This window comes from Toxotes jaculatrix, chromosome 6 (genome assembly GCF_017976425.1).
Source record: "Toxotes jaculatrix isolate fToxJac2 chromosome 6, fToxJac2.pri, whole genome shotgun sequence".
Taxonomy (NCBI): domain Eukaryota; kingdom Metazoa; phylum Chordata; class Actinopteri; family Toxotidae; genus Toxotes; species Toxotes jaculatrix.
In genome coordinates, this window is record NC_054399.1 from 20,074,217 (window position 1) to 20,086,967 (window position 12,751).

Here is a 12,751-nt window from a genome sequence, read left to right on the forward strand (position 1 = left end):
ATTAGTCGATTCACTATGGATAAATCAAGCAGTTATTGCAATGTAACACAGCTGCGTTCCTTCCAGGCGGACAACGAAGACGACACCAAGTTTGGTTGCTCACAAAGTGAAGCTCGCGCCTTGCAGATTTCTCACAAACTTGGAGCTGAGGCGGGATGGGGAATATTAAGAGTGACAAAGTAAGAAAGAGAGAGGGTGTTTAATGAATGAAAGTTAAGTGTTTCTATAACTGTTTGCACTCAGACTTCTTGTATTGATCTCACCTTCTCTGCTTCCACGTGTTCAAACCGTAACATGTCACCTCATTAAATGGTCTAGTCATCAGAGGAATAGTTTGACTTTTTTGGAAAACCTGTTATCAACACCACTCTCATGTCTTGAAACAATTATGTGTGGTTCTACAGGGAGTTGTGTGTTCTAATTATTTTTTGGCAGGCAGCAGCTAGGTGCTGAACATGTGAGGCAGCGGGATTTATCGCAAGTTAGAATAAACCATCTGGCACATCAGGTAAGCTAGGTGCAGCGACTCCCTCGAAAATTACAAGTTGTATATCTGTTTAAAGAGAACTCTGCTAGTTTAGCATTGTACTCCTTCTCATACTCTTGATGGACAGGTTGAAAAAAGTTAAATCCTTTCAGCAGAACCAGAGATACTGTCTCTTTTTACTCACATAGTTTTCTTCCTTGTCAAAACCTGGCGCCTACATTACCCACGGTGCAGCTTGTCCGCTGACAGTTCAGTCTGAGTCAGCTGCTGTACTCAAACTCATGAAACAACAGAAACAAGTGATGCAAAGCTGTTGGTGGACAGAGCTATGCACCATTACTTTTTTCCAACTTTCCAACACATAAAGCCAGTAAGAAAAGCACTTACAAAACACAAAGTACAGATTTTTTAAAATGTGAAATTTCCAAAACTATTGTTCAGTAGTTTAATGCACAGACATTTGAGTGGAATAAGTGTAGTTTCCAAAATGTCAAGCTATTCCTTTCTATGAAACCTTGGACATGAGGTTGGTATTCTGTCTAGTTCTCTGTCTGTCTGTCTGTCTGTCTACCTTTCTGGGAGAAAAAATGTCCTTCATAATTAATAAGTAAGCATACCTTTCTCCTTCTGTTGTAGCTACTTCTGTCAGCAGAAACTCTTTTCTTTCCCAACACGTTGGAGGAAGCAGAGACGGACCCACCAGTTTGGACCCGCTGGTGCTGGTTCTGTCATTAATTATGTCATTTTGCAACATCATCATTTATCATGCCCTGTACTCCTCCTCCTCCTTCAGCATATAGATATGTGCTCTCTAATGAGAGTGGGTGACCTCAGCGACCTGCTCCTCGTTTGAAACAAAGATGAAAATATTCCACTGAAGCCGCAACATTTCTGTGACTTCTTTTTTTGTTTTGATAAATCATACATGACCCTTCCTATATTATTTTAAACTGATTTCCTCAAGCATGTTTGCCCTTGTTAAAAATGCATTATGGAGGAGGGCACACCATATGCTGACCTTGAAGGTAGTACAACTCAGAAAAAAAAAAGATAAAGAAAAATAATTCTAAAGATTTTCAGCGGTAAGTGCACGTAGGAGGATATCTATATTAGCTGGAGCCATTGCTCGGCTGTGAAATGCACCATCACGATGACACAAATAATGTTTTTCTTATCCTCACCTCTCTTGCAGGTGTGAGTTCATCCTCTGGTGGTCAGCTTCTTGTTTCTCTGGGCAGTCTGCTGGACGACCAGCACTGGCACCACGTCAAGCTGGAGCGGCTCAGCGGTCACCTCAACCTCAGTGTGGATAAAAACACACAGCAGGTTCACATACCAGCTGAGCTCAGCCACTGGGATATTCACCAGGTGACTATCACACAAAAACACATTTTTTAAAAAGCAATACTGTGTTTAAGATGTAACATTCACCCCCTGTACACTGGAAAGGTGGCCACAAAAAGGTTGTAGTTTTTGTAAGGAATACGGCAGCTGTGGCCAGCCTGAGTTCATGTTGGTTGCAAATGAATTGCAATCCAAAAGTGACCAGTTTTCCTGGATTAAAAATGTTTCAAAACAGGTGACGGTCACGCTTTTGTTTTTAGATAAATCGCATGTTGTTTTCTTATGTGCACAGCTGAGTGTGGGAGCTGTCCAGAGCCATGGACTGCAGAAACCCATCTTATCCAATAGGAATTTTCATGGGTGCCTGGAAAACCTGCTATACAACAACCTCAACCTGATAACCCTGGCTAAACAGAACAAACACCAGGTCACTGTAGTGGTAAGTTATTGTGTGTCAGCATCTTTGGAACATCATTATGGTAATCTGCCATTCTGAATTCATCAGAAGGACAAAGGGGTGAATGTTGAGAAATGTTGGGGGGGGGGGGGGGGGGGTACAGAGCTGAAATGTAGAAGGGATTAGATCAGGTGGCCATAGATTCCAGGAGTCTGGAGAAGGTGTGTCTTATGTGTTTTGCCATAGATGAGTGATTTTGACTTGTGCCTTTTCATGATGCTTTATTATAGGTCACAATTGTCTTTTAAGTTCACCTACTAATGTCCTCTTCTTAGATTGTTGGGACCACAGGTTCAGAAACCAGGCTGGAGATTATAGTCATGGACAGCATTCAACAGCTTTATGCAATGACAAACTTTAGAACGAGCGGATCACTTCTGTTCACTTCAGACTTTTTGTGCTTTTCCTCCTACTCTATCCTCCTTTTCCCTTCCTCTGTATTAGTGTCATTAGTATGCCAGTGGTCACTGTTATGATTATTATTATCACCATCATTATTTTCATCATCTGTATCATCATCCCCTTTATTTGTCATATATATTGTCATTAGCATCATCATAATCTCCTTCTTCATTATCATTGCCAATGTCATCACATCCACATTTCAGAGTTACAAAGCCCAAAGCAAAAAAAAAAACTAAACTAGAGCAGAAGAAAAATGAGTCAGTGAGGAAAGGAGGTAGAGAATGAAAATGAGAAGTAAGGAAAGAAGGACACAAGGACGAGGGAGATGCAGAAAACAGCACTTCTGGTTTTCTGAGTTTTATCTTTGCATTGTGTTTTGTCAGAGACCTCCCTAAATGATACGGGTATCTTTATTTTCCTACAGAGGCACAGATAGAGACATAGTGAAAGTGGGTGCACATGCTTCATGACCCTGATGCCTCAGGTTTTCCAGCTTACTTTAGCTGCTCAGCTAATATCAATATGGTAATATAGGTGTCCTTTCTCAGAGAGCTGCTGATGAGACCTCTGTGACACCAAGTTAAACCAAGTCAGCCTCTGCAACTGATGAATATTCATGTTTTATTATCTCTTTTATAATCACTCCTCTCTCTCTCTTCCTCCCTCTCTTTCTCAGGGTAATGTGACCTTTTCTTGTGCTGAGCCAGTTTCAGTCGCCGTAACGTTCGGTGACTCCCAAAGCTTCCTACAGTTGCCCGGACTGACATCGTGGCCATCAGCGGTTGTTGCTGTAGCCCTGCAATTCAGGACATGGAACAAGGCGGGGCTGCTCTTGACCTTTGACCTCCCTCAGCTGGAGAGCACAGTCTGGTTGTACCTGAGTGAGGCCAGACTCCGCCTAAAGATTAATAAAGCAGGCAGGACCACGCTGGAGCTCAGTGCAGGTAGGTCCCACCATGATCATGCCTAGCCTCTGTCATTTTGGACAGAATCTGTGAATCTGCGTGTTGTTCAGATCAATAACATGTCATAACATGTTCTGTGGCATGTGTTGTTAGGTTCAGGTCTGAATGACGGTCAGTGGCATTCAGTGGAGATGAACTCGAGACAAGATCGTCTGAGCATCACAGTGGACAAAGATGAAGGAGCCACTGCTCACACCAGCATTCCACTTCCTCTAACCACAGATAGTCAGCTCTTCTTCGGTGGTAAGACGAACATTATATGGCTATATAAGGACATTTTAAGTGTTTATCAGTGTGTAATATTTGCAACAATTATCACTTCTATTTTGCAGGCTTAATTTATATTTTTACAATGAAATGGAAACAACTGGTGGGGTTCTCCCAGTGTTGGAGGATGTACTGGAACAAGACTGATTCACCTCACAACTTACAGTATTTAAAATGATCTGCTACCGATGTCTTGGTACCAGATGCCATAGGGGGCCCTCAGAGGTCTTGTAGAGTCCATTACTCAGCAGGTCACAGCTGTTTTGAAGGACCAACAGCATATTAGGCACGGGTGGTCAGAATGTTCTGGCTCATCAGTGTATTTTCATTCATTGTGTGTTTATAGAGTAGCATCCATATAAATATAAAAGTATTTGGCAACTACATTAATAAACACTTACATCTGTTTTCAGCTACATTATAGCGTGTTATGAACCATTTAACAAATGTTCATGTACTGCTTATGAATGCTAAACAGGGAGACTTAAAGTGTTACTAGTTCAACAAACACAGAAAACAGTTTTCAAATGATACCAGAGAATTACAGTGACTTTGACTACTATAATAAATCATCCATTAATGAATTTTTAACCCCTAGAGTAAAATGATAGTTACAGATGAAACTTACGACGAAGGGTATTAATGCCAAATTTTTAAAACGTCCTCCCTGCATCATTTTCACTGCCACAAGCAAAACAACTCCTACAAAATCTGCTTTTGAGCTCTTAAAATTCAAAGTGACAATAAACAATGAGTCATCATATCCCCCCTCCTCTGCTGGGAGGTGTCGAACTGTGCGCCTGATGGGCTGACTGTAATTAGAGCAACGCAGAGCCCGGAGCAGGAGTGCTGTTTGGCCACAGAATGCCACCATCCAGGATCAAACTTTGAACACTGAAACTAAACATTCAGCTCTGTTGAAGGAAACAGGAGTAAGGAAAGAACTTTTTTTTTCTTTGGAGAGGAACTACACAGCAGCTAGTTGCAGTCTTCAGAGAGAGAATTTATCCATAGCTCTAAATACTGTAAAATCACCCATTAAAGCAGAAATTCAGATAATAACCAGACACAAAAAGAGCAAAGAACAAAAACAAATAAAGGCCAGGTTAAAAAAAAAAAAAAGAAAAAAAGAATAGGTCCGTCAGTACAACAACAGAGTCATGTTGTACCCAACACTTTGCTCATCAAAGTTTTTAAAACAAATAATTTCTGTTCTGCTGTATCAACAAAACGAAACTACCTGATGTTTTTCACCTACAATAGGAAGGCTGCAAGATTTTTAATTTAAAATTTCTGGAGAAAGTGCTGAGTTACGGTACCTTGCTTAACTTTGTTCAGGAGAAAAGACAAAGGGGTGGACCTAACGTGCACGTGACGTGACTGTTTGTACTCATGGAATTAGTGCTGTGGAAATGGACATTACACTAAATTTATCAGGTTTTGAGTTTATATTAACTGAGGAATTGGCCGCTATCCTCAATCAGGCCACTATCTATTATCCACTATGCTTATGATTTGGTTGCTGGCTGCTGGAGAAGCTGTTTCCTGGATGGCAGAGGCAGTTACAGTGTCTCTTGGCCTGCAGTATGTCATCTTGTGACATTGTTGGCATTAATTTTCAAGTTGTGTCTGAGATGAGAAATATTCAGTGTTGTTCACAGCCTGGCTGTCAGGAAGGATGTCACGCTGGCATTCAACGATACATATCACTCACTTTTAACACCCATTAATGTGAGTTTTAACCCCCTGAAGTTGATCACCGTGAAGCTGTTAGACATATACTGCCATCATCACCACCTGACAAATCTGTTATTATAAAGAGGACCTCCAATCACCATACTGATCACAACAACAGTGTCCTGCATATATTAATTAAAACACATTCCTGATTTTAACTTTAGCTTTATAGTCTACAGCAGATCAGGTCAGATTTGTTTTGCACTTTCTATTAACACTGATTCTAACCTCAATGCATATTTCTATGCTTCCATCAGTCCATATTAGTCCAGTCACTGATTGAGAGTCATTTGTTTCCCTCCTCAGGTTGTCCTGCTCAGCAGAGCAGTCAGGAGTGTAGGAATCCCTTCGAGATGTTTCAGGGCTGCATGCGTCTCTTGACTCTGGATGGCCAGTCTGTGGACCTGATTAAAGTGCAGCAAAGGCTGCTGGGAAACTACAGCCACTTGCAGATTGATATGTGTGGCATCATCGACAGGTCAGTTTCCAAACATATCATCAGAATTTTTTTTTCTTTTCTTGTGTTACCGTGAAACCCAAACATCCCACAGGTGTATGAATGTGATGCCACCCAGACACACTTGTTATGACACCAGTCCACCTTCATTTTATTTTTTCTCTTTGGCCGTGACTGAACTCGTTAACTTTTCTTATTAAGTTTCTCTGCTTTGTGTGTGTTTTGGGTTCAAAGTGGTTTTCACAGTCATTTTGGGATTTGGGAAAACAGTGATAGGAATAAGAACTCAGTTTGTGATTTATTTGCATTTAGCTCTTGGTTTTGGAGCAAATGTTCATATTCTACATGTATTACCCAGAGAGTCTTCCTTTTCTATGCACAACAAAATACACAGATGGAAAATTTAATTTCATTAGCTGCTCTCCTCTTAAAAGTTGGATGAGAACCCAACTGCAGATAGAGACTGGAGACTGTTGATGCATTGAAGTGACTTCTGTTCATTTGTCAACACAAAACACCACAATTAACAAGGCTAATTAATTAGACTTGGCATTTGTTGCTTGTGACTCCTGTAGACAGGAGAGTCATGATTTAAGGGATAAGTCTGGTAGTAATGTCAGCAAAGTCCATTAGAAAAGAAAACAACAATAACAGCAAAACAAACAGTGAATTGATTCTACTTGCAAGTATTGTCTGTGTATCCAAAGCATGATATAACTTATTCCTTTGTGCCACAGAGATCCTGTGTTGTCCACAAACACATCAGTGAGCCACATTGTTGTACTGGGTGATATGTTCCCCATATAAACCAAACTCCTCTGGACTGGCAATTTACTCCTGTCTGAGAAACATGTGCTACAGTGCCCAGTTATTGTTAAAAATTAAAGTATATATTTATGCTGTGTTCTGAAAGGTTTACATCTTCAAAAAATGGGCTTGGGGCTCAGAACCATAGAGAGACTGGGTAAGTGAGAGAATGTGGTCAAATGGAGTAACAGATTGTTGGCAGTAACAAAAACATAGAATATCCCCTTCCTTTATCAGAGCTGACAGAGAGGCATACACAAGACAACCAGGACAAAACCTTGGTATATGCATGGCATGTATAACCTACCAAACAGGTTACATTAACAATTAGACTGTGTTAGGGATTACTGATTAGACTGGGCCTTCCCAGTGGCTGTCAAAGTAGACAGAAGCTAGTAACATGGATGGGTGCCTTGTTGCTGACTTACTACAGGATCCGTAGTCTTGTTTCTCATTTCAGAGGCTACTGCAGACTAGTTATGTCTCTGTAAACTCATTCATGTAATATGGATGTGTTTATAGGTAAGGGTCGATATTCATAATTTTTCCAATCACCGGAGTGGTCGTTTTGTCTGATGCAATTGCAGCTCCCTGAAAGGTTACTGCTTGTAGTCTGGCTCAGTGTCCAGCCTGCAGCATTATCAGATTGGATATATCGGGAGGGAGAGAGAAAAGAAAAAATGCAAATGTGGCAATAAACATCACAATCATCAATCGATAATACCCAGTTTCTTTGTTGTTGTTTTTTTTTTGTTTGTTTTTTTGTGGCCTTACATTAACTCCACTTAAAATGCCTGAACTTGTTTTGCTTGGGCATAGCATACCAGCAGAGATATTGGTGATTATTTTAATAAAGGTCAAAAGTCTAAAGGGATTTAATTCAGTGGAGGCTGGAGATGGAATGAAGTGTGCTTCAAGTTACTTGCTTCACAAGCCAGAAAATCTCTCTCCTCTACTCACCACCCTGCTCCCAAGTACCAAGTGAGCGTGTTTTTAAAGTCACGGCATCTATGAGAGAAACAGGAGCCCTCTCGCAGGAGAACATGCTGAACAACTGTGCTTTCTGCACCACAATCTGGTGCTGTTGAATTGGGAATACTGAAGTTATTGGGGACAGGGACTTTGAGAGAAGGATTCAAATTCTAATTTAAGTTTGGCTGGTTTTACTTATTTTTATTTTATGTATTTATTGTGCAGGAAAGCCCCTTTGAGGAGCTATTTAGTTAATTGTTTTTATCTGTTTACAATTTCAGTTTAAAAAGCTCCCTGTACTTTATTTTTCAGAATTTAATGTTGAAATGCTCTGTTTTCAGAATTTAATTTTAAAGGAATTTAAAGGAAGTTTTGTGTTACTGTAAATTTTGACATTTTGACTGCAAATCATCTGTATGTAAGCTTCAAATATCAGTTACAGGCCTCCTTGATTTTTAGGAATGACTATCAGTATTGGCCCTGAAACAACATATAGGTTGAACCACATTTGCTTTGTAATGGCTGTATTGTGTCATTCTTTTTGTACCACAAATGCATTCTTAACAATGCTTAAGTGCACTCTGGTAGATAGATACACATTCACAACCAAAGTAATTTAAGTGATGAGGTGAATAAAAGGTGAATACAAAATATTGCATTCATCAACTTGTCACTTTACATTAAGATGAAAGGGATGCAAAGAAAAATTGCAACATCAGACTATACCATCTGACAACCTGCTGACTGAGGTCTTTTACTTAAGGACAAATGCTGGAGGAGGATAGCTTAAATTTATTATAATCCCCACTCTTCCTTCCACGCACAGTTATATAAGTTTCCAAATCTGAACCATCTCTCAGGGGTGGCTAAATCGCTTGTTTATAACACGGAATGAAAAGATCAAGTTGGAAAATCCCTCCCTGAGGCACAAGAGTCAGCCTTTCAAATCAAGGACTGAAAATAGAGCAACAGTAGCCATTTATTAACCTAAAACTCCCCTTCTTGCCCACTTAACGCACCAGCTACATCTAACTACATTCCTGAAGAGAGGCTGAAAGACCTGCTGTGTGTGCAGCTACGTGGATTAATTAGCAGTGGGAGGGAAATGTATTTTATCTCCTTGTTCATTTCAGATGATTGTCAAAAACAAGAAGTAGGTTCTTACCTAGTTTTCCTGAGAAGACTTAAAAAGGACCATCACAGAGCATCACAGATGGTGGGTCCCAAGTGCTGCCACTGCTTAATAAATGCATATGGAAGTGATCCACTGTTCCTGTAATGAGTGCTGGGGATTCCCACTGTTCCCAAGACGAGCTATTCAACGCCTTCTCAGTTCCAAATTCCAGAAATTTCCAAACACTTAATCCGTATTTTTTGTTTTGGATTCATAATATCATGTAAAACACATCACAGAGGACACAAAAAGACGCTAAATCGCTGTTCTACGAAGCATGCTGACACCTTCAGGACACACTTGCTTTCCAAGTCTATGAAGTCTCTGAACTTACTATACCCCCCCACAGACCTCTCTCCACAGTGTGTGAGTGTATGTTTGGAAGTGAGATAGATGAAACTGTCAGAAGGCAGTAATTCTGACCTCTTTGCTTCTGTCAGGTTCCTGACAACTTAATAATACACCTTGTCAAAGCACACACACACATACACACACACATACACACACACATGCACACACACATACGCACACACAAGCAAGCCCACGGGTCACCAAGAGGTCCACTCCTCTTGTTGTCTCTGACACTCCTCAGTGTCTGAGTATCTGTCTGTCAGCCACTGACTTCACAACATGTCTGCTGCTCACACATGCACATGCACACACACACGCACACACACACACACACACCTTACCGCTTACCGTTCACATACCTGTGTAATTCCTGAACTCTTCCCTGTGTGTGTGTGCGTGTGTGTGTGTGTGTGTGTGTGTGTGTGTGTGTGTGTGTGTGTGTGTGAGAGAGAGAGAGAGAGAGAGAGAGAGAGAGAGAGAGAGAGATGTGGCAGCTTATCTAGGAGCAGGAGCAGAAGAGCAGACTGAAAGGACAAAAATACCTACCTTTCCCCCCTCTCTCTTTCTCTCTCTCTCTCTCTCTCTCTCTCTCTCCCTCCCTCCCTCTCATGCTGTTCAGCACACTGCAGTTATTTGAAGTCTTTGTAGGACATCCTGGTCTACCTGTCCAGTAATAGTGTGCAGATCGTGGGAGGTGCTGTGCTGTGTTGGTTCAGCCAGAGGCAGTAATAGAAACTGGGGAGATTGGATGCGAGCCCTCTGATCTAAGCCACGTTACAGGACACTGTCATACAGCACTAGAAAGTTTTAGATAAGCTACAAAGTCTCTTTTCTCAGTTAATCCTGGAGTCCTGTGATCTGAGCTGCGGTGCAGTACACTGTCATGTTGCATTGCAAATTGTTAGTCAAGCTAGGAGCCCTCCGGAGATTTATAGAGGACAAAGTGTTTTGAAAACTGGAAACTTTTAGCCCTGGAAAGATTTAAAGTTGATTTAGTGATACAGGCTACAGTTCCGTCGTTCAATGTTTGACCGAGTCTTGTGTTTCTGAGTCTTTTTTTAATTTTCGTTCTCTGTGTTCCTAGTTGAGGCTGCATGTGGCAGCAGGCTGCCGGCAGCAAACTGGATGTTGAGACAATGACAGGAAACTCCTCCAACACTGCTGGAAAGAGTTGCCTACTGTGGCTGCAGATGGTTCTTGCCAAGAAAAGTTGAGCTTTCCCAACTTTTGCACACTACAGTGGGAGTACGGACAAAGTGGATTTTGAAAAACCCAGCAAAATGGGTTCATGCACAGACATTTGTCTACTTGCTCTTCTTGTCTGCTCTTACAATGAAGATAAAGTAGTGAATAAGCAAGAAATGTTCTCTGGCCATTCATTCTAGAGCCTAGTGGAAGAAATAGTCTGATGGTAAATTGTGGCTTGGTCATGTGCTTGGCCTGCTACTAATATACAGGGGCAACCAGGTTTAGTTTAGTTTTGTAATATAAACAATTAATCAACTTCAAATAAAAGTGAATGTTGGGGGTAAATCATTTTTACTAGCTCTTTCCTATCTTCAGGATAGATCTGAGGGGATACAGGTGAAGAAGGTCCCAGTGCAGGACAAGTCTCAACATGATCACATTAAAATTATAAAGCAGCTAATGTTGTATTTAAGGGTGGCACGGTGATGCAGTGGTTAGCACTGTCGCCTCACAGCAAGAGGTTTTCAGGTTCAAACCCCAGTCTGAGTTTGCATGTTCTCCCTGTGCCTGTGTGGGTTTTCTCCAGGTACTCTGGTTTCTTCCCACAATCCCAAAGACATGTACATTAGGTTAATTGGCTACTCTACATTGCCCCTAGGGCAATGTGAGTGTGTGCGTGAGTGGCTGTCTGTCTTTGTGTGTCAGCCCTGCTATTGACTGGCAACCGACTGACTCCAGGGTGTACCCCGCCTCTCGCCCATAGTCAGCTGGGATAAGCTCCAGCTCCCCCGCGACCCTGACGGATCAAGCAGTATAGAAGATGAATGAATGAATGTTGTATTTAGATCTACATTTGGAAAGATACACCAGAAGAAATAAAAAGACAGGGTTTTCACACATATCGCCATATGCACCATCGATGCTTCCTAATTCCTCAGTCCTCCAGAACTCCCCCTTTTCTTTCATCTTTTTGGCTGCCTAGCATTGCTTGATTATTATTTTGTGTGCCTACCTTTCTGCGGACCATTGTGAGTTTCAGTATTATTTATTATATTGTAATCATAATTATGTATTATATTGTATTTATTTATTACATCACAAGCATGTACTGTGTGTGTGTGTGTGTGTGTTGACAGCACCTATCTGAAATTGTTTTGGAAAAATATTAAATAATAATTTTCACATCTGATAGTCAACCAATGCATAATGCAGTATCTATGCAACATTCACTCTTTTACACATTAATATTCTAAATGGCTCCAAGTTTATTTCCTGTTTACAGCCAATACTAGTGTTTGCTGATCTAGAAGATTACAAATTGGCCTATAGTAATTAGATGGACAGATGTACAGTATTAGTGTGTGGACTGTGTCCCTGTAGTACGGTGAATTTATTCGGTGGCTCACCCAAACACATTTGTTATACTTTTATAAATACAACCTAAAATGACTGATTGAAAAATGGATGGAAATGTGCATTTATGTGCAGCGTTATGGATACAGGAAAAAAAAATCCCCTTATTTGGATGTTAGATGTTGGTGTGTTGTACATCCTTCCCAAACTACTGCAAATACAAATTAGCTTATTAGTACCCAGCTACAGTTGATTTGATTGCACTTGGTCCCAGCCAAATATACAATAAATTAAATTGTTTTGCAGCTGACTCTTAAATGTTATTGGTTCCCAGCGGCAAGTAACCTCCCCTCACCTCTAATAGCACCACAAATAAAGCCTCATACTGTGGGAAACATCATCCACGGCACTAGCTGGATGGATGGCGGTGCTGTTGTCGGTGCATGTTAAAGAAAAGAAAGGAAAATATAAAACAGAAGAAAAGAAATATGGTTCTATGTCTTGATAAGGTGTTTCTTCTATGACCCAAAAACATGAAAATAATAAATAATAAAATGAGACTTCTTTTAGTTTTGTCCCTGAATGATGCAATGTTAGTTAAGAATACAAACAAAGGGATTTCTCAAACCAGCTACTTTTCAGAACATGTCCCTTTGTTTCACTTGATACGAAAATAAATACTTTTGAAATTTTCTTTAGGGACTGAAACTTTTCTTTTGTTGCTTCAAGACTGCTTTTATTCAGGTCCCTCCCACACACCTGCTCATCAGAACAGTCAGGTGTGCTG

At 40.7% G+C, this 12,751-nt stretch overlaps 1 protein-coding gene across 1 annotated transcript in view; it reads left to right on the forward strand.

The window, feature by feature from the left end:
• Positions 1-12,751, forward strand: part of LOC121183380 (contactin-associated protein-like 4) — an 88,536-nt gene that overhangs the window by 44,487 nt on the left and 31,298 nt on the right. The window contains exons 6-10 of the mRNA XM_041040427.1: positions 1,680-1,855; positions 2,124-2,270; positions 3,370-3,637; positions 3,752-3,901; positions 5,969-6,140. Of these exons, the coding sequence (XP_040896361.1) occupies positions 1,680-1,855; positions 2,124-2,270; positions 3,370-3,637; positions 3,752-3,901; positions 5,969-6,140 (913 nt within the window). The remainder of the gene's footprint in view (positions 1-1,679; positions 1,856-2,123; positions 2,271-3,369; positions 3,638-3,751; positions 3,902-5,968; positions 6,141-12,751) is intronic.